Source organism: Oncorhynchus nerka, linkage group LG16 (genome assembly GCF_034236695.1).
Source record: "Oncorhynchus nerka isolate Pitt River linkage group LG16, Oner_Uvic_2.0, whole genome shotgun sequence".
Classification (NCBI taxonomy): domain Eukaryota; kingdom Metazoa; phylum Chordata; class Actinopteri; order Salmoniformes; family Salmonidae; genus Oncorhynchus; species Oncorhynchus nerka.
The window spans coordinates 1,624,583-1,649,062 of record NC_088411.1 but is presented as its reverse complement, the minus strand read 5'-3'; the positions used below and the strand labels follow the sequence as shown (position 1 = coordinate 1,649,062).

Here is a 24,480-nt window from a genome sequence, read left to right as displayed (position 1 = left end):
GTTATTCTTTATTTTTTACTATTTTCTACATTGTAGAATAATAGCAAAGACATGAAATGAAATAACATATGGAATCATGTGGTAAACTAAAAAGTGTTAAACAAATCAAATAGCCATCCTTTGCCTTGACAGCATTGCACTCTTGACATTCTCTCAACCAGCTTCATGAGGTACTCACCTGGAATGCATTTTAATAAACATGTGTGCCTTCTTAAACGTTAATTTGTGGAATTTCTTTCCTTCTTAATGCGTTTGAACCAATCAGTTGTGTTGTGACAAGGTAGGGGTGGTATACAGAAGATAGGGCTATTTGATAAAAGACCAAGAACAGCTCAAATAAGCAAAGAGAAACGACAGAGCTTGAGAGGATCTGCAGAGAAGAATGGGATAAACTCCCCAAATACAGGTGTGCCAAGCTTGTAGCGTCATACCCAAGAAGACTCGAGACTGTAATCACTGCCAAAGGTTCTTCAACAAAGTGGTGAGTAAAGGGTCTGAATACGTATGCAAATGTTATTTCAGTTTCTTTTTGTTTTATATAAATGTGCAGACATTTCTAAAAACCTGTTTTTGCTTTGTCATTATGTGGTATTGTGCATAGATTGATGAGGGAAAAAAACGATTTAATCCATTTTAGAATAAGGCTGTAACGTAACGAAATGTGGAAAAAGTCAAGGGGTTTGAATAATTTCCAAATGCACTGTATCTGCACACAGCTGTAATGGGACACCTGAACATTCATAAATTAAAATCAGTTGACTTTTGCTGGTAGTTCTGCAAGGGCCAATTCTGTAACTTGTCTGTACTATACTTTCTCTTCCCATCATTGGCGGACCAAGACAGTTTAATTATAACAGCAACAAGACAAAATCAGCAGACATGAGACCATCCAATATTTAATATGGAAAAATATGGTCATTTAGATATCACTCATTTCAGTTCGCTTACATTTCCGTCATCTTAATAAAACCACAGATCTGGTAATTGTTGACCACAATCAAAGTCCGATCCATTTCCCTAGATATAAACTATATTACATGAGACCTCTAGACTAAATGGACTCTGAGCATTGTGTCCTCATAAACAAACAGACTTCCACTGACTGATCAGATTACTGCCCACTTAAAGTGTCCAGTCTCCTTCCTAATCACTTAATGGTCATTTTCTTTGAGGGAATCCGTAATGTTCTGTTTTGAGATAATTTATACATTGGACAAAAAAAACGTTTTGGTAATATATGATTAACTGTCTGATGGGAGGTAAGTTAACTGACATTGACCATGAAGCCAAATGACTCGGAAGGAACACAGCAAGGAACAATGGACGGGGGTATTTCTCAACCAGTTGTCAAGGACAGTCTCCCTCTCTCTCCTGCTGTGGTGTGAGCCTGTGTGTAAGGGGTATAGGGATACACCTCTACTTCCTGCGAAAGGCACGGGAGATTCTCCAAGCGTTGGGCTCTTCGTAACGGTTGTAGAGGGGCTCGAGGCGCTGCATCTTCTTCTGTTTGCTGAGACGCGTGGGATCTGCCACTTTGAAAAAGGCCGGCGAGAACTCTACCAGCCAGCGTGGGTCAATGGTGGTCACCTCCCTCATGTACTCCTTAGTGGTCAGCACCAACTCATGGTACACTAACCTGGCGATATGGGGATGAAAGGAGTGGGGGAAATTAGTGTACAGAAGAGCACGTTTTTAACCTTTCTTTCTATTGCCTGATCATATATATTTAAAAACTATCAGTCTATAAACTTATACAGTACTCTTTACTTTCCAAAAATGTTTGATCTATACAATGACTCTACTACATAGAGGCAAGGATGTCAAAAACTTTTAAGAGTAACAATTGACGAATGTCAATGTAAACTTGAGACTATGCCTATAACCCCCACGGGTATAGACTCACCACTCAGGCTGGCGGTTGAACAGGGAACTGGAGGGGTGGATGTACACCACCTGCTGGTCAATGAGGGTACGGTAGCCCTCCTGGGGATCCTTTTTGGCTGCGTTCCGGAAGAAACCACTGCAGATGGCCTTCTGTATGCGCACTGTGGCCTTGCCACAAGACACCATGTCCAGTTTATGCCTGATAAAACAGGTCAAAGTAAAGGTGAATTATTGGCGTCCTATGTCTGACATATTGATACAGTAAGGCCTGTAGATTTTCTATGAAGTAAACCGAACAAAAATATAAATGCTAAAAGTGTTGGTCCCATTTTTCATGAGCTGAAATAAAAGATCCTAGAAATGTTCCATACGCACAAATGGCTAATTTCTCTCAAATTTTGTGCACATATTTGTTTAGATCACTGTTAGAGAGCATTTATCCTTTGCCAAGATAATCCATCCACCTGACAGCTGTGATTAAACAGCATGATGATTACACACGCGCACAATAAAAAGGCCACTAAAATGTACAGTTTTGTCACAAAAACACAATGGCACAGATTTCTCAAGTTTTGAGGGAGTGTAGTACATCCAACTGGCCTCACAACCACAGCCCACGTATAACCACTTCAGCCCAGGACCTCCACATCAAACATCTTTACCTGCGGGATCATCAGAGACCAGCCACCCGGACAGCTGATGAAACTGAGGAGTATTTCTGGCTGTAATAAAAGCACTTTTGTGGGGGGAAACTCATTCTGATTGGCTGAGCCTGGCTCCCCAGTGGGTGGGCCTTCCCACGCCCACTCATGGCTGCACCCCTGTACAATCCATAGATTAGGGCATAATGAATTTATTTAAATTGACTGATGTAAATGAGTAGAAATGTTGAAGTTGTCGCATGTTGCATTTATATTTTTGTACGTAATACAATGATTATTTTCCTCATCAATCTACACACAATACCCCATAATGACAAAGCAAAAACAGATTTTTATCATTTTTTGAAAAAGTTTGAAAAATAAAAAAAGAGAGAAATACCTTTGTTGTTGTTTCTACAACTTGGAGTCCACCTGTGGCAAAATTCAATTGACTGGACATTTGGAAAGGCACACACTTGTCTATACAAGGTCCCACGTTTGACAGTGCATGTCAGAGCAAAAACCAAGCTATGAGTTGAAAGGAATTGTCCGTAGAGCTCCGAGACAGGATTGTGTTGAGGAACAGATCTGGGGAAGCGTACCAAATAATTTCTGCAGCATTGAAGGTCCCCAAGAACAGTGGCCTCCATCATTCTTAAAAATCAAGTAGTTTGGAACCACGAAGAACCCGATGGTCACTCTGACAAAGCTCCAGAGTTCCTCTGTGGAGATGGCTGTCCTTCTGGAAGGTTCTCCCATCTCTGCAGCACTCCACCAATCAGGCCTTTATGGTAGAGTGGATGGAAACCACCCCTCGGTAAAAAGGCACATGAAAGCCTGCTTGGAGTTGGCCAACAAGTTCCTAAAGGACTCTCAGACCATGAGAAACAAGATTCTCTGGTCTGATGAATGCCAAGCGTCACATCTGGAGGAAACCTGGCATCATCCCTACGGTGAAGCATGGTGGTGGCAGCATAATGCTGTGGGAATGTTTTCAGTGGCAGGGAAACTAATCCGGATCGAGGGAAAGATGAACGGAGTAAAGTACAGAGAGAGATCCTGGATGAAAACCTGCACCAGCGCACTCAGGACCTCAGACGGGGGCGAAGGTTTACCTTCCAACACGACAACGACCCTAAGCACACAGCCAAGACAATGAAAGAGTGGCTTTGGGACAAGTTTTGGAATGTCCTTGAGTGGCCCAGCAAGAGCCAAGACTTGAACCCGATCGAACATATCTGGAGAGACCTGAAAATATGTGTAAAGCGACGCTCCACATCCAACCTGACAGAGCTTGAGAGTATCTGCAGAGAACAATGGGAAAAACTCCCCAAATACAGGTGTGCCAAGCTTGTAGCGTCATACCCAAGAAGACTCAAGGCTGTAATTGCTGCCAAAGGTGCATCAACAAAGTACCGAGTAAAGGCTCTAAATAGTTATGTAAATGTGATATTTCAGGTCTTTATTTTTAATAAATCTGCTAAACATTCTAAAAACCTGTTTTTACTTTGTCATTATGGGGTATTGTGTGTAGATTGACGAAACAAACAAACAAATGGAATACATTTCAGAATAAGGCTGTAACATAACAAAAGGTGGAAAAGGTCAAGGGGTCTGAATACTTTCCGAATGCACTGTAGATAAGGTTAAATTTAGGCCCTAGAGATTGCTTCTTTGAGTCACAGGATTAATATGACTCACAAGTAAAGCTACCATTTGAGAACTTTGCCGGATATAGAATTAATTACATATGATTATGATGAGTGTCCTACCTGTCCATGATACCCAGCATCTGTTTGCGGATATCCTGGGCTCTGCGCAAGGAACGGGCCTGGATGAAGTTCTCGAAGCACCAGGGGTTGGAGAACTTGTTGTTCTTCCAGGAGTTATAGACAGCCAGCAGAGTAAGGTGGTCTCCCTCGGCCTGGTGAAACTTAGCCTTCTTCTGGTCAGCCATCTGCTGCTTGTCCTGGGGCACCAGAGAATAAAATTACTATAAGGACTGGCCACCAACTGATCAACATTAAATCACATTAGGCTACAACTGTCTCATTATGGTTGGAGATTTCAAGCAACATATGACAAGTTAGGAAAGTCAGTCAACCATAATTCACCACCATCAACAAATGTGACAGCTGTGACAGCAGTTGATTCTTGTTGTAAACCCATAAACCACCCCCTGCCCAAGGGTATTCTAATCCTACAGAGGGTGCATGCGCACAATGGCCTCCCACTTTCTATTCTTGTTAGCTCCAGTTTGCTCTGTTCTGTGAAGGTAGTAGTACACAGCGTTGTACGAGATCTTCAGTTTCTTGGCAATTTCTCGCATGGAATAGCCTTCATTTCTCAGAACAAGAATTGATTGGCGAGTTTCAGAAGAAAGTTCTTTGTTTCTGGCCATTTTGAGTCTGTAATCGAACCCACAAATGCTGATGCTCCAGATACTCAACTAGTCTAAAGAAGGCCAGTTTTATTGCTTCTTAATCAGAACAACAGTTTTCAGCTGTGCTAACATAATTGCAAAAGGGTTTTCTAATAATAAATTAGCCTTTTAAAATTATAAACCTGGATTAGCTAACACAACGTGCCATTGGAACACAGGAGTGATGATTGCTGATAAAGGGCTTCTGTAGATATTCCATAAATCAGCCATTTCCAGCTACAATAGTCATTTACAACATTAACAATGTCTACACTTTATTTCTGATCAATTTTATGTTATTTTAATGGATATTTTAAAAAAATATTTCAAAAACAAGGACATTCCTAAGTGACCCCAAACTTTAAGGGCGCTGTACTGCAGCGCCAGCTGTGCCACCAGAGACTCTGGGTTCGCGCCCAGGCTCTGTCGTAACCGGCCTCGACTGGGAGGGCCGTGGTGCGATGCACAATTGGCCTAGCGTCGTCCGGGTTAGGGAGGGCTTGGGATATCCTTGTCTCATCGCGAACCAGCGACTCCGGTGGCGGGCCGGGAGCAGTGCGCGCTAACCAAGGTTGCCAGGTGCACGGTGTTTCAGGTGCAACATCTCAAGACATCAGTCAGGAAGTTAAAGCTTGGTCGCAAATGGGTCTTGTAAACGGACAATGACCTCAGGCATAGTTCCAACAAAGTCTAGGTACTGGAGTGGCCATCACAAAGCCCTGACCTCAATCCTATAGAAAATTGGTGGGCAGAACTGAAAAAGTGTGTTCGAGCAAGGAGGCCTACAAACCTGACTCAGTTACATCAGCTCTGTCAGGAGGAATGGGTCAAAATTCACCCAACTTATTGTGGGAAGCTTGTGGAAGGCTACCCGAAACGTTTGACCCAAGTTAAACAATTTAAAGGCAATGCTATCAAATACTAATTGAGTGTATGTAAACTTCTGCCCCACTGGGAACGCAATGAAATAAATCACTCTACTATTATTCTGACATTTCACATTCTTGTGATCCTAACTGACCTAAGACAGGGAATTGTTACTAGAATTAAATGTCAGGAATTGTGAAAACGGAGTTTAAATGTATTTGGTTAAGGTGTATGTAAACTTCTGACTTCAACTGTATATAGTACCTTTATCTCTGCATTGTTGGAAAAGGACCCCGTAAGCATTTCACCTGTTGTTTACGAAGCATGTGACAAATACACATTTTATTTAACCTTTACTTAACTCGGCAAGTCAGTCAAGAACAAATTCTTATTTACAATGACGGCCTACCCCAGGCAAACCCGGACAACGCTGGGCCAATTGTGCGCCGCCCTATGAGACTCCAAATACGGGCCGGATGTTATACAGCCTGGATTCTAACCAGGGACTGTAGTGACGCCTGTTGCAACGAGATAGTGCCTTAGACAGCTGCGCCACTCGGGATTGACTTGAATAACATTTTACTTTGATGCTAGCTTGGCTTCTGCTAGCTAGCGGACTAGCATCGGTAGCTATTAGCTAATACGTGTGCTGTATAACAAAGCTGAGATGTGCACATTTGAAACCAATCTGAGACAGACATGTATCTAATTAAGTAATGTAACATTCAACACTTACAGGTAATTTGTTAGCTGCCTAGCTTGAAAGCTAACATTGAAAATGATTTTGGCGTCAATGTTTAATTACAAAACAGTATTTGCAGACATAGTAGAAAATGTATTCCAATTTGAATAGCCACCATCATTGTCGAGCTGCAGAAGCTTATTTATTTTATCCGCGCGTGGTTTTTATGTAATATTTCAGTTAACACAGTGGCCTGGTTACACAGTATTTATGGACCGGTGATTTGCCGTACCTTGGGCCTGTAGAAGACGTTCTGCACAGACAGCATGGAGACGATGGTGAGCATCTCCTCACTGCAGCCCAGGTGGACGGACATGATCAGCATCTTACACAGCATGGGCTCCAGAGGGAACTCTGCCATCTGATACAAACATAGAGACAGAGGGAGATGAACGGGGAAGAGTGTATAACATTTAACCACATTCATTACAACAATATTGTGGTTGGGGTCAAGTCAATTTTAACTCAGACAATTCAATGACCATGAACTTCCAAATTGTAAAACATGTTTTTCAATTTTTCATATTAACTACTGCATCAATTCAAATATAATTGCTTGCCTGATTTTCATCTTCAATACATTGAATAGATCGCTTGTTGTTCAATACTCCATCTTACCCTGCGTCCAAGGCGAGTGAGCAACCCCTCATCATCCAGAGCCCCTAAAGTGTAGAGCTGCTCCATGGCTGTGATCATGGTCTCCATGGGTGGAGCGTCCATGAAATCAAACGATAGCAGGTCATTGATGCCCATGGCCTGAAGGAAGTAAAGGGTTGGCATTGGAAGAACAGAGTATTGTATTTATATACACACACACAACGTGGGAAGCTTGTGGAAGGCTACCCGAAACGTTTGACCCAAGTTGAACAATTTAAAGTCAATGCTACCAAATACTAATTGAGTGTATGTAAACTACTGACCCACTGGGAATGTGACGAAATAAATTAATAATTCTCTCTACTATTATTCTGACATTTCACGTTCTTAAAATAAAGTGGTAATCCTAACTGACCGAAGACAGGGAATTTTAACTAGGATTAAATGTCAGGAATTGTCAAAAACTGAGTTTAAATGTATTTTGCTTCAACTGAACATGCACACACACAACGGGTGGTTCTAATCCTGAATGCTGATTGGTTAAAACGGCATTCCAGCTGATGTCTATTCCACAAATTACCACTGGCTAAATCTATGATGTTAAAATGCCTATTTACTCTGTTCCATCTGACTGCATAATCCACTGTCTTATCAGCCCAGCCAGGCAATTTATAAACTTGATCTCCACTATAAAAAGCATCTAGACATTCTCAAATTTCTTTTAGACTAACATTTAGTTTTCAACAGCAGAGATTTGTATAAACCTTGGTGTCTGTCTCTCTGACATTTGTAACACTGTTTCAATATTCAAATTCGATCTCCAGCTGTCCCGTAGAAATGAACGTGTCGGGACGGGACAGGCAGACGGCGTTTCTCGGCCAGAAGAAATGTCAAAACAAAAAAGGTCAAACGAAGTGCAGCTAGTTTGCAGTCCAGCTTCGGTTTGAAGAGATTCTGTTAGTTGTGTTGTTGGCTAGCTCCTCTGAACAACAGTGTCTTGATGAGTGCGCACATTTTCTATGCCAGGCAAAATTGCACCTCATTAGCTCATTGTATCTAAATAAATGTCACTAGAAAACCGCTTGAACAAATGCAAATGCAGCTACTTGCGGTTATTCTGGCTGCACTTTAAAAAATATATATATTTTAAATTTGACCCCTTTTTCTTCCCAATTTCATGGTATCCAATTGTATTAGTAGCTACTATCTTGTCTCATCGCTACAACTCCCACATGGGCTCGGGAGAGACGAAGGTTGAAAGTCATGCGTCCTCCGATACACAACCCAACCAAGCCGCATCCAACCCGGAAGCCAGCCGCACCAATGTGTCGGAGGAAACACCGTACACCTGGCAACCTTGGTTTAGATGAGACAAGGACATCCCTACCGGCCAAGCCCTCCCTAACCCGGACGACGCTAGGCCAATTGTGCGTCGCCCCACGGACCTCCCGGTCGCGGCCGGTTACGACAGAGCCTGGGCGCGAACCCTGATGGCACAGCTGGCGCTGCAGTACAGTGCCCTTAACCACTGCGCCACCCGGGAGGCTCTGGCAGCACTTTTTGACGAGACTAAGTTAGCCGTAGTTGGCTAGCTAGCAAGCAAGGGATAAGAACGTTGCCAGCAAGTATGGCAATGGAACCTTTAGAACAGGGGTGTCAAAGTCAAATGGACGGAGGGCCAAATAAAAAAATCAGCTACAAGACGAGGGCCGGACTGTTCGAATGTTCATTGAAAATTTTTTAAATGACGCATATAGTCTAGTGAACCTAATTGAACCTACTGAAAACCTAACAAATATATTACAATATGATCAGATAAATAAAGCAATATTTTCTTATGGCTCTGTCAGTAATCTTTAATTTTCAACAGACACAAAAGACAAATTTCCTTTATATAAATATCCCCATAACATGAACATTAAATGAAAGAAACCGGTATTCAAGGCACCATCAGTAGACTATATTTTCTATTTTAGCAAAAGTGGGCTAAATTTACTTCAAAGAAAAAACAATAATAGCAATTTTCTATCATCCACTCAACTGAAATATTTTTAAAATATAATTGGATTGAAATACAAAAAATAAAGTGCAAAAATCTATTAATCAAAAACAACACTTTGTTTAAGGAGAAGTAACATGCAGTGAAAACAAATATTAAATTTTAACTTTTAAACTTGAACTGAGTAAAAACTCTAAATATGTGATTGCACAGTAATGTTCACTTGTTTGAGGTTGAGGGTGATACTTGGTGGTGTCCCATCTTTTCCACAAGTTCATCAATGTTCGGGTAAGGCTCTGAGCTGAAGAAATCCTCAGAATTGAGTGGAGGTGTTCAGCAGTAAGTCGACTTCTGTGTGATGTTTTGTTCAGGTTCATCAAAGAAAACAGTTGTTCACACAGGTATGTGCTGCCAAACATAGACAACGTTTGAGCAGCCTGGATGCGCAGCTGGGGCATTGTGCCGGGAGGAAACGGGCGAACTCCGCAGCACCCACTGCCGCATATTTTGCCCTCAGTGCATCATTGCATTGGAGGTCAATCAACTCCATTTGGAGGTTTGGTGGTGAGCTTTCCACGTCAACAGCAAATGGGTTACCGAGCAGTTCCAACCTGCTTTTTTGTGCTTCAAAGTCAGCAAATCGGCGTCGAAAGTCAGCGGCAAGCATACCTATTTTATCAGCCAACTGTGTGCTCGGGAACGCACTGGTAGAGAGCTTCTCTTTCATGGTCTGGCAGCTGGGAAAGTGGCTCAAATTTTCTTTCCGCATCTGCGTCTCCCACAGAGTCAGTTTGGTTTTAAATGCCTTCACTGTACTGTACATATCAGAGATGACACGATCCCGACCCTGCAGCTGCAAGTTTATTGCATTCAGATGACTCGTAATGTCACACAGAAAAGCCATTTCACACAGAAACATTTCGTCTCGGAGTTGTGTTGTGTCTTTCCCTTTGCTGTCCAAGAACAGACAAATCTCCTCACGAAGCTCGAAACATCTTTGAAGCACCTTTCCTGGCTTAGCCATCGCACCTCTGTGTGATAAGGCAAATCACCATGCTCCGTTTCTAACTCCGTCAGAAATGCCTTGAACTGGCGGTGATTCAAACCTTTGGCTCTGATAAAGTTAACTGTGCGCGTGATGATGCTCATTACATGCTCCATTTTCAAGGCTTTACCGCACAACGCTTCCTGGTGTATGATACAATGATAAGCTGTCAGCTCACCTGTCGCGTTTTCCTCTTGCATCTTTTCCCGTATCTTCGCCACCAGTCCGCTCCTGTGTCCACACATCGCAGGTGCTCCGTCGGTTGTCAAACCCACGAGTTTTTCCCAAGGCAGCTCCATCTCATTTACACATCTTGACACCTCTTCATACAAATCATGCCCCGTAGTTGTGCCATGCATAGGACGTAAAGCCAAAAACTCCTCTGTCACGCTTAGGTTGGAGTCCACTCCGCGGATGAAAATTGACAACTGGGCAATGTCAGAAATGTCGGTGCTCTCATCCACAGCCAAGGAATATGCAATAAAATCTTTTCCCTTTTTCACAAGCTGCTCTTTTAGATTGATGGACAACTGGTCTACTCTCTCGGCAATGGTGTTTCTGCTCAGACTCACATTTAAAAAGAGTTGCCTTTTTTCTGGGCAAACTTCGTCACAAACTTTAATCATGCAGTTTTTGATGAAATCCCCCTCCGTAAATGGCCGGGCTGATTTAGCGATCTCTTCTGCCAAAATAAAACTGGCCTTGACAGCAGCCTGGCCTTGTGATTTGGCTTTTTTGAACAGAGCCTGTCGAGATTTGAGGCCTCGTTTTAATTCCTCTGCCTTTTGTAGCCTTTGTTCCATGTCCATATTCTTGTTTTTGTCCGCGTGTTTCGTTTCATAATGTCGTCTCAGATTATACTCTTTCAGTACCGCCACACTTTCTCCACACAGAAGACACACAGGTTTTCCAGCTACCTTCGTGAACATATACTCCGACTCCCACCTTGTTTGAAACCCCCGGTTCTCAGTATCCACCTTCCGTTTTGCCATTTTTGATGGGTATCTGAAAGTTAATTTTACTGTGATGCTGACGACTGCTGTGCCAATAAATATTGAAATGAAGCAGCCTACTGCTCGGTGCGTCACCTTTGCATTGTGGGAAATGTAGTATTGGTGCGTGTAAAAGATCTGCGGGCTGCCGGCTTGCTGCGGGCCGGTTCTAATAATAAATCAAGATCATCCCAGGGGCCGTAAAAAACCTTCTTGCGGGCCGGATGTGGCCCGCGGGCCTTGACTCTGACATATGTGCTTTAGAACGAATGACTGTTCTGTATCTATGGATGCGACCCAAAAACACTCTAGCAACCGAACCGATAGAATGAACGACTGGCCGGCTTGGGTAGCAACCCTAGATGTGTGTCGGGATTATATCTTGTGGAAGGATGAAATAGTATAAATAAATTCACCCAAATAATGTTTTCAAATGAAAATGTCAATCGTTACTTGAATATGTTGGTAACCAGTTGTATAAAAGTGATAATGCCCTCGAAGCCGGTGGATATATTGGCATGGTTTGCGGGGCCGAGACAAAGTCGAGGGCCTAACACCCGTGCCAATATATCCTCCAAACACCGGATTCGAGGGCATTATCACTTATACACACATCTAAATAAATAAAATATATCACATACAGTGCATTCGGAAAGTATTCAGACCCCTGGACTTTTTCCACATTGTTACTTGAGAGCCTTATTCTAAAAATGTATTAAATAAAAAATGTTCCTCATCAATCTCCACACAATACCCCATAATGAAAAAGTGAAGAGATTTTTTTGACATGTATTATTAATTTAAAAAAAGAACTTATTTACAGTTGACATTGTATGTCAGAGCAAAAACCAGGCCCTGAGGTTGAAGGAATTGTCTGTAGAGCACTGAGACAGGATTGTGTCGAGGCACCGATCTGGGGAAGGGTACCAAAACATTTCTGCAGCATTGAAGACTCCCAAAGAACACAGTGGCCTCCATCATTCTTAAATGGAAGGAGTTTGGAACCACCAAGACCTTCCTAGAGCTGGCTGCCCGGCCAAACTGAGCAATCGGGGGAGAAGGGTCTTGGTCAGGGAGGTGACGAAGAACCCGATGGTCACTCTGATAGCGCTCCGATGTACCTTTGTTGAAATGGGAGAACCTTCCATAAGGACAACCATCTCTGCAGCTCTCCACCAATCAGGCCTTTACACTTGGCAATAGGCACCTAAACTCTCTGACCATGACAAACAAGATTCTCTGGTCTGATGAAACCAAGATTGAACTCTTTGACCTGAATGCCAAACGTCATGTCCAAGCATTCCATGTGAAGCTAGTTTAGAGAATGCCAAAAGCTTGCAAAGCTATCATCAAGGCAAAGGGTGGCTACTTTGAAGAATGTCAAATATATAATATATTTTGATTTGTTTAACACTTTTTTGGTTACTACATGATTCCATATGTGATCTTTCATAGTTTTGATGTCTTCACTATTATTCTACAATGTAGAAACTAGTAAAAAATAAAGAAAAACCCTGGAATGAGTAGTTGTCCAAACTTTTGACTGGTACTGTGTGTATATATAGAATAAGGCTGTAACGTAACAAAATGTGGAAAAAGGGAAGGGGAAAGTCTGAATACTTTCTGAATGCACTGTATATGTTAACATTCAATATGTTTTCCATCTAGTCCTCCAAACAGTAGAGAGTGGGCTTGGGGCATAATACAAGAAAATATATATAAAAATATTTTAAGAAAAAGGGTGTTGCATTGTTAATGAGGGCCCATGGTTACAGAAACGTTGTAGGCCAGTCAGTGTCTGGCTGTATGTGTTACGTACCTTGAGAGACAGCATGGTACTGGCCAGGTTTGTTCTCTGGATTTCAGGCACATTGCTGGTGAGCATCTCGTCTCTGTAGGCTCTCTCTGTAAATAGCCGGTAGCATTTCCCAGGGCCCGTTCTTCCAGCCCTACCAGAACGCTGCTTGGCTTGGGCCTGAGAAATATAGAGAAAGCAATTAATTTAGATTGGATGTCAATGCTCTGGACTACACAAAGAACACAGAGTGTGAAAAACACAGCAGCGTTGCAGTTCTTGACACAAAACGTTGCGCCTGGCACCTACTACCATACCCCGTTCAAAAGCACTTAAATCTTTTGTCTTGCCCACTCACCCTCTGAATGGCAAACACACGATCCAGGTCTCAAATTGTCCCAAGGCTTAAAAATACTTCTTTAACCTGTCTCCCCCCGTTTATCTACACTGATTGAAGTGGATTTAACAAAATAAATCAATAAGGGATCATAGCTTTTCACATGGATTCACCTGATCAGTCTATGTCATGGAAAGAGCAGGTGTTCAACGTTTTCAGTGTTCCTTCTCCATGTATGATAATGATATCTGTCTTATTTACATTTACATTTACATTTATGTCATTTAGCAGACGCTCTTATCCAGAGCGACTTACAAATTGGTGCGTTCACCTTAAGACATCCAGTGGAACAGCCACTTTACAATAGTGCATCTAAATCTTTTAAGGGGGGGTGAGAAGGATTACTTTATCCTATCCTAGGTATTCCTGAAAGAGGTGGGGTTTCAGGTGTCTCCGGAAGGTGGTGATTGACTCCGCTGTCCTGGCGTCGTGAGGGAGTTTGTTCCACCATTGGGGGGCCAGAGCAGCGAACAGTTTTGACTGGGCTGCGCGGGAACTGTACTTCCTCAGTGGTAGGGAGGCGAGCAGGCCAGAGGTGGATGAACGCAGAGCCCTTGTTTGGGTGTAGGGCCTGATCAGAGCCTGGAGGTACTGAGGTGCCGTTCCCCTCACAGCTCCGTAGGCAAGCACCATGGTCTTGTAGCGGATGCGAGCTTCAACTGGAAGCCAGTGGAGAGAGCGGAGGAGCGGGGTGACGTGAGAGAACTTGGGAAGGTTGAACACCAGACGGGCTGCGGCGTTCTGGATGAGTTGTAGGGGTTTAATGGCACAGGCAGGGAGCCCAGCCAACAGCGAGTTGCAGTAATCCAGACGGGAGATGACAAGTGCCTGGATTAGGACCTGCGCCGCTTCCTGTGTGAGGCAGGGTCGTACTCTGCGGATGTTGTAGAGCATGAACCTACAAGAACGGGCCACCGCCTTATTCAACCTACCTGTGATATGGGGGTCACCACTAATTGGTCGACGCCAGTCTTGGAATTGTAGACATTCTGCTTCACAAAGCCTGGGTCCACCACATAGTAAATCCCATCAATAGTCAGAGACGTCTCAGCAATGTTAGTGGCAATGATTACCTGCAGAATCAAATAACACGAAATGATTAGGCTTAGTCCTACCTCCGATATCGGGCATGTGTGGCAGCAGGAGATTGTGTGTGTGTTTTTGGGACCGTTCTGGTTTGTGTTTGGGTGAGCACGACTGATACCTTTCTGCTGCCGGGGGGAGCAGGGTCAAAGATACGGGTCTGCATCTCGCTTGGCAGCGCAGAGTAGACAGGTAGAATGATGAGTTCAGGCACTTCAGGTCCCAGAGACTTCATCCGTTCATACAAGATCTCACAAGCGGTGTCAATCTCCTCCTGACCCGTCAGAAACACCAGGACATCACCTGCAAACAAGGAGCGAGAGAGGACAATGAGTCACTGATCGCCGAATCCTTAACTACGGATGTCAATCAAGGAGTTCAGTCCTTGCGGATGCATGCATTGTAACCGTGTTTGAACCGTACCTGGAGGCTCGGTCAGGTGGATCTGCATGACGGTGATGAGACTGGCATCCAGGTAGTCCGTCTCAGGCTCTTTGCAGTAGAGCACCTCCACTGGGAAAGCGCGTCCTGGGATGGTAAAGATGGGCGCCTCGAAGAAGTACTGGGAGAACTTGACGGCATCTAGTGTCGCTGAGGACACAATCAGCTTCATGTCTGGGCGTTTTTTCACTGTCTGAAATTGACAGAGAGAATTCAAAGGAATTAACACACAGTCAAGGAAATATTTAGACTGTTCTGTTATGAACAAGACCCTGGTATACCTTCTTGAGCAGACCAAAGAGCACATCAGTATGGATGGTCCTCTCGTGGGCCTCGTCCAACATGATGATGGTGTACTGACCCATGTCCGGATCTATCAGACATTCCCTCTGCAGCATACCATGTGTCATGTACTTGATCACCGTCTCAGGGCTGGTGCAGTCCTCAAAACGGATGGTGTAGCCCACCTGGTGTGGAAAATAATTGAGAGGTCCCTCAAAAAAGGAAGTCATTGTCTATAAGCAAATTATAAGGAATACCAAGCTAAAACTGCTCACTGACCTCCTGGCCCAGACAGCAACCGTACTCTTCAGAGACTCTCTTGGCCACGGACATGGCTGCCACACGACGGGGCTGAGTGCAGCCGATCTTCCCCCGAGCGGAGTAGCCCGCCTCGGCCAGGTACTGGGTGATCTGGGTAGTTTTCCCAGAGCCAGTCTCTCCAACCACAATCAGGATCTGATTATCGTGGACAGCCTAATAATGGAAAAGAGAGGTGACCAAAGTCAGATAAAATGGATCAATGAAACTGTTGAAGTCACAATGAAGTAGGGTAACATTAGAAATAAAGCAATGTTGACAACAACTTTATTTCTCCCTATAGGGAAATTACTATTACAAACCTGTATGAGCTGCTCTTTGAGCTTGAAGATGGGCAGGCTCTCTCTCTGCTCCAGGATGGAAAGCACTGTCTTCTTGCCATAAGAGGCCTGGTTGCCTCCAAAGGCATGTTTCTTCCACTCCGGGACGCCGTCTGGCATCATGCCGATTCCTCTCATGTTGGCTGCAATCTGCCTTCCATCAACTGTGTAAGAGGGAAGCGTCTTTAATTGAGATGAACTGGTGTGATATTTAACCTCCACCCCTTCAGATGACTGGTGATCCAGACCCAGTCTAGGACCCTGGGAGGAACCTTTACACCCACAAAGCCTCCCCTGTAACCCTGGGCCATGGAGGACACGGCACACTACAGCAGGCCACTCTATCCGGCCTGTTAGGATGCTAAAGGAAACCAGATAACTATTGATGTAGTGCTGTTCTTGTCTATTAATGGTCGGTATTATGTCAAGTTTCATGTGAACCCCAGGAAGAGTAGCCGAGGAGGAACACTGGACAGGACTGTGTTTTACTATGTGGTAGTGACCTTGTGGAGGGCAGAAAGGAAAGCATGATAAACTGCATGGTTGGAAAGCATACTGTATGTCTGGCATCCCTAATGCACTGTTTTTGTGTGGTCCAGGTCCTTACAGTCAGGCAGGGGGTCTACCCAGTGCTTGTTGAGGCCAATAGGTATGCAGTCCATCTCAGCCATTCGCTGAGCCTGCTTCACCTCCCTCCTCTCCTTAGCCAAAGCACTCTGCATCATGGCTGCCTGGGACAGCGAGCCATCTGGATTCTGACAGAGGCAAACCAAGAGAACGGCATTTGTTCACACTACACGGGACAGGAGAAAACAGTTAGGCCTAAAAAAAAGATAGGGTGAAAGTAACGTGGTGCAGAGGAATATAAAACATACCTTAACAATCTTGACAGGGCTCATGTCCATACTCTGTTTAGTGTGTCCTCTCAGGAACGGAGGCTCCTCCTCCACCAGCTCAATCTCCAGGTCCTGATCTGAATGAAATAAAATTTGCACTTAGGACACTGCAGTCAATGTATGCTTTCTAGGGGTGTGCATCTTCCCTTTCAAAGACGGTTGGACACACATCTAGATACACGAGCTCCAATGCGATACAGAAACGATATGTTTTAGTTTGAAGCGATTCAGTTTGATTAGGAGGACGAAATTGATGCGATACGATTTTATTCGAACATTTATTGCATGAAGACGTTAATTTTCCATTCGAAAATTAAAATCTGCTTCTGATGGAGCTCAGGAGCTGGGCGACTGAGCTAGAGCTTCTCTGAGCGGACTTCTCTGAGCGAGTGTGAGTGTGTATGGAACAGCCTGGATGTGGACATGGTTGCCAGTTTCTACTATCTGGTCATAAAAAAAAGCTACAAAAATGTTCATATTTATTGTTGATGAAATATTTTCCATTTCATGTCAATTCTTCCCTCCGTCCCCTAAATGGTAGGCAAATATCGTCATGAATCAATGTAATGTTCTTTCCAGCATAATGTCACTGCAGGTTAGTATAATTTGCAGTCAATCACCCGCATTCTTATGCCACAAAAGGTCACAGCAGGTAGAGGTCAGGCGATAAATTCACTTTTATTGTCTAAGTTGTAGCAATTTGACCAATTCAATATAGTCAAAGTTGTGCTTTCTAGTATGAGCAAATAGCTTACTAGGCAGTGGGCGGGGAGATGAGGAAATGTGACACACATGGCGTAACATTACCCGTTTCGAGTAATACAAACTTTTGCTATGGTGAGCGACTAATGAGTAGACCCCAGGTTGTTTCATTGGTTGCTGATTCTATTCATCCATAGGAACAAAAAAAATAATAATCTGCCACTTTAAATATATTATAATGTATCAATTTAAATGTTCTTTTAAGCATAATATCACTGCAGGTATAATTCTCAGTCAATCACCTGCATTCTAAAGCCACATAGACCATTGACAAGGTTAAAAAGGGGATACTGTTGAAATCCCCTTTTATCGCCTAAATTGTAACAATTTTACTAAATGAACCCATTCTACCCACACAATGGAGACTTGATTTCACAGTTGATGAAAACGTAGGTGTGTGTGCGTTATGGGTTATTTGTGGAAGCCTGTATGAGAATGCAGCATGGCTGTGACTGCATACAGAACGGAATGTTCCCTGACTCAAGAGAGAACACCCAGTCTTAAAATGGAACAGGTAGTAATGAGGACAGGAGTATGTGTGTTCAAAAGGACAGCGGCACGTCTAACCATAACTTTTAAGTGAAACCGCAACACGGTTCTTATACCAAAAAGCTGAAATGTGTTGTTCTTGAAGTCGAATATCTCAAGTAAATGTTTCACGGAGTTAGCTTCTCTTTTCCTCCAACAATGCAGTTGGGCAAAATGATTGCTGTCCTTTTTTACAAAATGAGCTGCCAACTTTGCCTAATCATGTAAAGATGACCATATACAACGACGGTTTAAAGTGGTAATCAGAATTTGAAACAGTAACAAAGCGTTCTCCCCACCCGTTTCAGTAAAAAGCTGGAGAAATGTAACCACCCAAATTCACGCACAGAGCATCGGATGCAAGGACTGACCATCCATGATATCAAAACTATAGTTTCAATCTTGTTTTGAGGCTATATTGTGTTTGTTTACGCTTACTTTGTTTTCAAGCTTATATTATGGGTTCTGATGGGGTACTAAGCTCATGAGCCATTTATTTATAAGTTATATTCTTCAAGAATCCATTTCATAAATCATCCTAAAATGGATGAAGCATCTGCAGACTGCACCTTTAAGGCAACACTACCAAAAGCTATTTCTTCTGATGGTGAACCTGAGCAATCAAATCAAAACGACGTAAACCCCAAATCAGCAGGTAGATCAGAGATAGGCCTGCCTTTTGTTGGACAGCGTGCACAAAGTTGTTATAGAGCTACATGATAGGTATTGAGGTTGCTCGGCATGCAATGACTTGTAGATCGACGACTGGCATACGCAGTTACAGTCGCAAGTGAAAGTCTACTTCCTTTGCAAACTATTCACATTTTTGCGGTCTTAAAATTCAAATCTAAAAAGGGATTATAATTCGCTTTTCCCCCCCGAATAATCTACACATTTTCAAAGTGAAAGAGAAGTTAAGAACCTAAAAAAGTTAAATGTCTGGATTTCGTATGTTTTCGTACCCCAGAGTTAATTCTTGGTGGAAGTACTTTTGGCAGCCATTACAGCTGGGAATCATTTTTTAAAGATTCGACCTACTTTGCACAACTCTTAGGGCAACATACAGAGGCTTCAGAAAGTGTTCATATCCCTTAAATTTGTCCACATTTTGAGTTACAGCCTGAATTTACATTTAGATTTTTTTCACTGGCCAACACACAATACCCCATAATGTCAAAGTGGAATTATGTTGAGACATTTTTACAAATTAATTTAAAAAATGAAAAGATGAAATATCTTGAGTAAAATAAGCATTCAACCCCTTTGTTATGGCAAGCTTAAATACATTCAGGTGTAAACATTTGCTTAACAAGTTACATAATACGTTGCATGGACTTTGTGTACAATAATATTGTGTATCATGATTTTTGAATGACTACCTCATCTCTGTACCCCACACATACAATTGTCTGTAAGGTCCCTCAGTCGAGCAGTGAATTTCAAACAGAGACCAGGGAGGTTTTCCAATGCCTCACAAAGAAGGGCACCTATTGGTAGATGTGTAAAAATAAAATAAAAAAGCAGACATTGACTATCCTTTAGAGCATGGTGAAGTTATTAATTACACTTTGGATAGTGTATCAATTCTACCAGTCACTACAAAGATAGATACAGGTGTCCTTCCTAACTCTGGAAAATGGTTAAAGAATTTTGAGAATAAACCCTCCTCGTCACAGCTGCCCATGTACCTTAATGTTGATGATGTGGCTGTCACTGACAAGGAGCACATGGCTGAGCTCTTCAATCACCACTTCATTAAGTCAGGATTCCTATTTGACTCAGCCATGCCTCCTTGCCCGTCCAACATTTCCTCATCTCCCACCCCAACATTTCCTCATCTCCCACCCCTTCTAATGCGACAAGGCCTAGCCCCGATGCTCCTCCCTCTTTTCCCCCTGCCCCTTCTAATAGTTTCTCCCTAATTCCGAGGTGCTAAAGGAGCTCCTGAAACTTGACCCCTCCCCCCCATCTGGGTCAGATGGTTTAGATCCTTTCTTCTTTATTTTTATTGACTTGGCCAAAGATTTTGATACGGTAGCCCATTCTATTCTTGTGGGCCGGCTAAGGAGTATTGGTGTATCTGAGGGATCTTTGGAATGGTTTGCTAATGACCTCTCTCAAAAGAGTGCAGTGTATTAAGACAGAACATCTGCTGTCTCAGCCACTGCCTGTCAACAATGGAGTACCCCAAGGCTCGATCCTAGGCCCCACTCTCTTCTCAATTTACATCAACATAGCTCAGGCAGTAGGAAGCGCTCTCATCCATTTATATGCAGATGATACAGTCTTATACTCAGCTGGACCCTCCCCGGATTTTGTGTTAAATGCTCCACAACAAATATTTCTTAGTGTCCAACAAGCTTTCTCTGCCCTTAACCTTGTTCGGAACACCTCCAAAACAAAGTTAATGTGGTTTGGAAAGAAGAATGCCACTCTACCCACAGGTGTGATTACTACCTCTGAGGGTTTAGGGCTTGGGAGTATGGCTAGATGGTACACTGTCCTTCTCTCAGCACATATCGAAGCTGCAGGATAAAGATAAATCTAGATTTGGTATCCTCTATCATAATCACTCCTCTTTCACCCCAAGCTGCCAAACTAACCCCGATTCATATGACCATTCTAACCATGCTAGATTACGGAGATGTAATTTATAGATCAGCAGGTAAGGGTGCTCTCGAGCGGCTGGATCTTCTTTACCATTTGGCCATGAGATTTGCCACCAATGCTCCTTATAGGACACGTCACTGCACTCTATTTTCCTGTATTTTCCACTGTAAACTGGTCATTTCTGAATACCCATCGCAAGACCCACTGGTTGATGCTTATTTATAAAACCCTCTAACGCCTCACCCCCCTATCTGAAATACCTACTGCAGCCCTCATCCTCCACATCAAATCAAACTTTATTTGTCACAACGCTCGAACACAACATGTGTAGACCTTATTGTGGAATGCTTACTTATAAGTAGGGTTGCAAAGGGTCAGAAAAGTTCCGGTAATTTTCCCCGGAAATTTTCCATGGGAAGTTTTTGATAGTTTTTGCTACCATGTGGGTTTTAGCTTGCTTGAGCCTGCTAACTGAGTGTTAATTCACCTGTTCCATACATGTTTCATTTTAAAACATTTATCGTACAAAGGAGTTGTTTAATCTAACTGCTTAACTATTTATTGGTACAAGGAATTGTATTTACGTGTTATTTCTTACATTAGTACCCCAGGTCATCTTAGGTTTCATTACATACAGTCGAGAAGAACTACTGAATATAAGATCAGCGTCAACTCACCATCAGTACGACCAATAATATGTTTTCCGCGACGCGGATCCTGTGTTCTGCCTTACAAACAGGACAACGGAATGGATCGCATGCAGCGACCCAAGAAAACGACTCCGAAAAAGAGGGAAACGTAGCGGTCTTCTGGTCAGACTCCGGACAAGGGCACATCGCGCACCACTCCCCAGCATTCTTCTTGCCAATGTCCAGTCTCTTGACAACAAGGTTGATGAAATCCGAGCAAGGGTAGCATTCCAGAGGGACATCAGAGACTGCAATGTTCTCTGCTTCACGGAAACATGGCTTACTGGGAAGACGCTATCCGATGCGGTGCAGCCAACGGGTTTCTCCACGCATCGCGCCGACAGAAACAAACATCTTTCTGGTAAGAAGAGCGGCGGGGGCGTATGCCTCATGACTAACGAGACATGGTGTGATGAAGGAAACATACAGGAACTCAAATCCTTCTGTTCACCTGATTTAGAATTCCTCACAATCAAATGTAGACCGCATTATCTTCCAAGAGAATTCTCTTCGATTATAATCACAGCCGTATATATCCCCCAAGCAGACACATCGATGGCTCTGAACGAACTTTATTTAACTCTTTGCAAACTGGAAACCATTTATCCGGAGGCTGCATTCATTGTAGCTGGGGATTTTAACAAAGCTAATCTGAAAACAAGACTCCCTAAATTTTATCAGCATATCGATTGCGCAACCAGGGGTGGTAAAACCTTGGATCATTGTTACTCTAACTTCCGCGATGCATATAAGGCCCTGCCCCGCCCCCCTTTCGGAAAAGCTGACCACGACTCCATTTTGTTGATCCCTGCCTACAGGCAGAAACTTAAACAAGAGGCTCCCACGCTGAGGTCTGTCCAACGCTGGTCAGACCAAGCTGACTCCACACTCCAAGACTGCTTCCATCACGTGGACTGGGACATGTTTCGTATTGCGTCAGATGAAAATATTGACGAATACGCTGATTCGGTGTGCGAGTTCATTAGAACGTGCGTCGAAGATGTCGTTCCCATAGCAACGATAAAAACATTCCCAAACCAGAAACCGTGGATTGATGGCAGCATTCGCGTGAAACTGAAAGCGCGAACCACTGCTTTTAATCAGGGCAAGGTGTCTGGAAACATGTCCGAATATAAACAATGCAGCTATTCCCTCCGCAAGGCTATTAAACAAGCTAAGCGTCAGTACAGAGACAAAGTGGAATCTCAATTCAATGGCTCAGACACAAGAGGCATGTGGCAGGGTCTACAGTCAATCACGGACTACAAGAAGAAACCCAGCCCAGTCACGGACCAGGATGTCTTGCTCCCAGGCAGACTAAATAACTTTTTTGCCCGCTTTGAGGACAATACAGTGCCACTGACACGGCCTGCAACGAAAACATGCGGTCTCTCCTTCACTGCAGCCGAGGTGAGTAAGACATTTAAACGTGTTAACCCTCGCAAGGCTGCAGGCCCAGACGGCATCCCCAGCCGCGCCCTCAGAGCATGCGCAGACCAGCTGGCCGGTGTGTTTACGGACATATTCAATCAATCCCTATACCAGTCTGCTGTTCCCACATGCTTCAAGAGGGCCACCATTGTTCCTGTTCCCAAGAAAGCTAAGGTAACTGAGCTAAACGACTACCGCCCCGTAGCACTCACTTCCGTCATCATGAAGTGCTTTGAGAGACTAGTCAAGGACCATATCACCTCCACCCTACCTGACACCCTAGACCCACTCCAATTTGCTTACCGCCCAAATAGGTCCACAGACGATGCAATCTCAACCACACTGCACACTGCCCTAACCCACCTGGACAAGAGGAATACCTATGTGAGAATGCTGTTCATCGACTACAGCTCGGCATTCAACACCATAGTACCCTCCAAGCTCGTCACTGGACTTCCTGACGGGCCGCCCCCAGGTGGTGAGGGTAGGCAACAACATCTCCTCCCCGCTGATCCTCAACACGGGGCCCCACAAGGGTGCGTTCTGAGCCCTCTCCTGTACTCCCTGTTCACCCACGACTGCGTGGCCACGCACGCCTCCAACTCAATCATCAAGTTTGCGGACGACACAACAGTGGTAGGCTTGATTACCAACAACGACGAGACGGCCTACAGGGAGGAGGTGAGGGCCCTCGGAGTGTGGTGTCAGGAAAATAACCTCACACTCAACGTCAACAAAACTAAGGAGATGATTGTGGACTTCAGGTAACAGCAGAGGGAACACCCCCCTATCCACATCGATGGAACAGTAGTGGAGAGGGTAGCAAGTTTTAAGTTCCTCGGCATACACATCACAGACAAACTGAATTGGTCCACTCACACTGACAGCGTCGTGAAGAAGGCGCAGCAGCGCCTCTTCAACCTCAGGAGGCTGAAGAAATTAGGCTTGTCACCAAAAGCACTCACAAACTTCTACAGATGCACAATCGAGAGCATCCTGGCGGGCTGTATCACCGCCTGGTACGGCAACTGCTCCGCCCTCAACCGTAAGGCTCTCCAGAGGGTAGTGAGGTCTGCACAACGCATCACCGGGGGCAAACTACCTGCCCTCCAGGACACCTACACCACCCGATGTTACAGGAAGGCCATAAAGATCATCAAGGACATCAACCACCCGAACCACTGCCTGTTCACCCCGCTATCATCCAGAAGGCGAGGTCAGTACAGGTGCATCAAAGCTGGGACTGAGAGACTGAAAAACAGCTTCTATCTCAAGGCTATCAGACTGTTAAACAGCCACCATTGAGTGGCTGCTGCCAACACACTGTCATTGACACTGACCCAACTCCAGCCACTTTAATAATGGGAATTGATGGGAAATGATGTAAATATATCACTAGCCACTTTAAACAATGCTACCTTATATAATGTTACTTACCCTACATTATTCATCTCATATGCATACGTATATACTGTACTCTACATCATCGACTGCATCCTTATGTAATACATGTATCACTAGCCACTTTAACTATGCCACTTTGTTTACTTTGTCTACATACTCATCTCATATGTATATACTGTACTCGATACCATCTACTGTATGCTGCTCTGTACCATCACTCACTCATATATCCTTATGTACATATTCTTTATCCCCTTACACTGTGTATAAGACAGTAGTTTTAGAATTGTTAGTTAGATTACTTGTTGGTTATCACTGCATTGTCGGAACTAGAA

The 24,480-nt window shown here is 43.8% G+C and overlaps 1 protein-coding gene across 2 annotated transcripts in view; it reads right to left on the bottom strand.

The window, feature by feature from the left end:
• Positions 1–878: 878 nt before the first annotated feature.
• LOC115143885 (ATP-dependent RNA helicase DHX8-like) overlaps positions 879–24,480 on the bottom strand; it is a 36,101-nt gene continuing 12,499 nt past the window's right edge. For both annotated transcript variants that reach the window (XM_029684325.2, XM_029684326.2), the window contains exons 10-23: positions 16,701–16,798; positions 16,433–16,580; positions 15,808–15,989; positions 15,467–15,661; positions 15,187–15,372; positions 14,888–15,098; positions 14,586–14,767; positions 14,314–14,454; positions 13,009–13,164; positions 7,175–7,312; positions 6,789–6,917; positions 4,298–4,494; positions 1,904–2,083; positions 879–1,636 (exon numbers count right to left, since the gene is read on the bottom strand). In XM_029684325.2, coding sequence (XP_029540185.1) covers positions 1,417–1,636; positions 1,904–2,083; positions 4,298–4,494; positions 6,789–6,917; positions 7,175–7,312; positions 13,009–13,164; positions 14,314–14,454; positions 14,586–14,767; positions 14,888–15,098; positions 15,187–15,372; positions 15,467–15,661; positions 15,808–15,989; positions 16,433–16,580; positions 16,701–16,798 — 2,363 coding nt within the window. In that variant the 3' untranslated portion in view covers positions 879–1,416. The remainder of the gene's footprint in view (positions 1,637–1,903; positions 2,084–4,297; positions 4,495–6,788; positions 6,918–7,174; positions 7,313–13,008; positions 13,165–14,313; positions 14,455–14,585; positions 14,768–14,887; positions 15,099–15,186; positions 15,373–15,466; positions 15,662–15,807; positions 15,990–16,432; positions 16,581–16,700; positions 16,799–24,480) is intronic.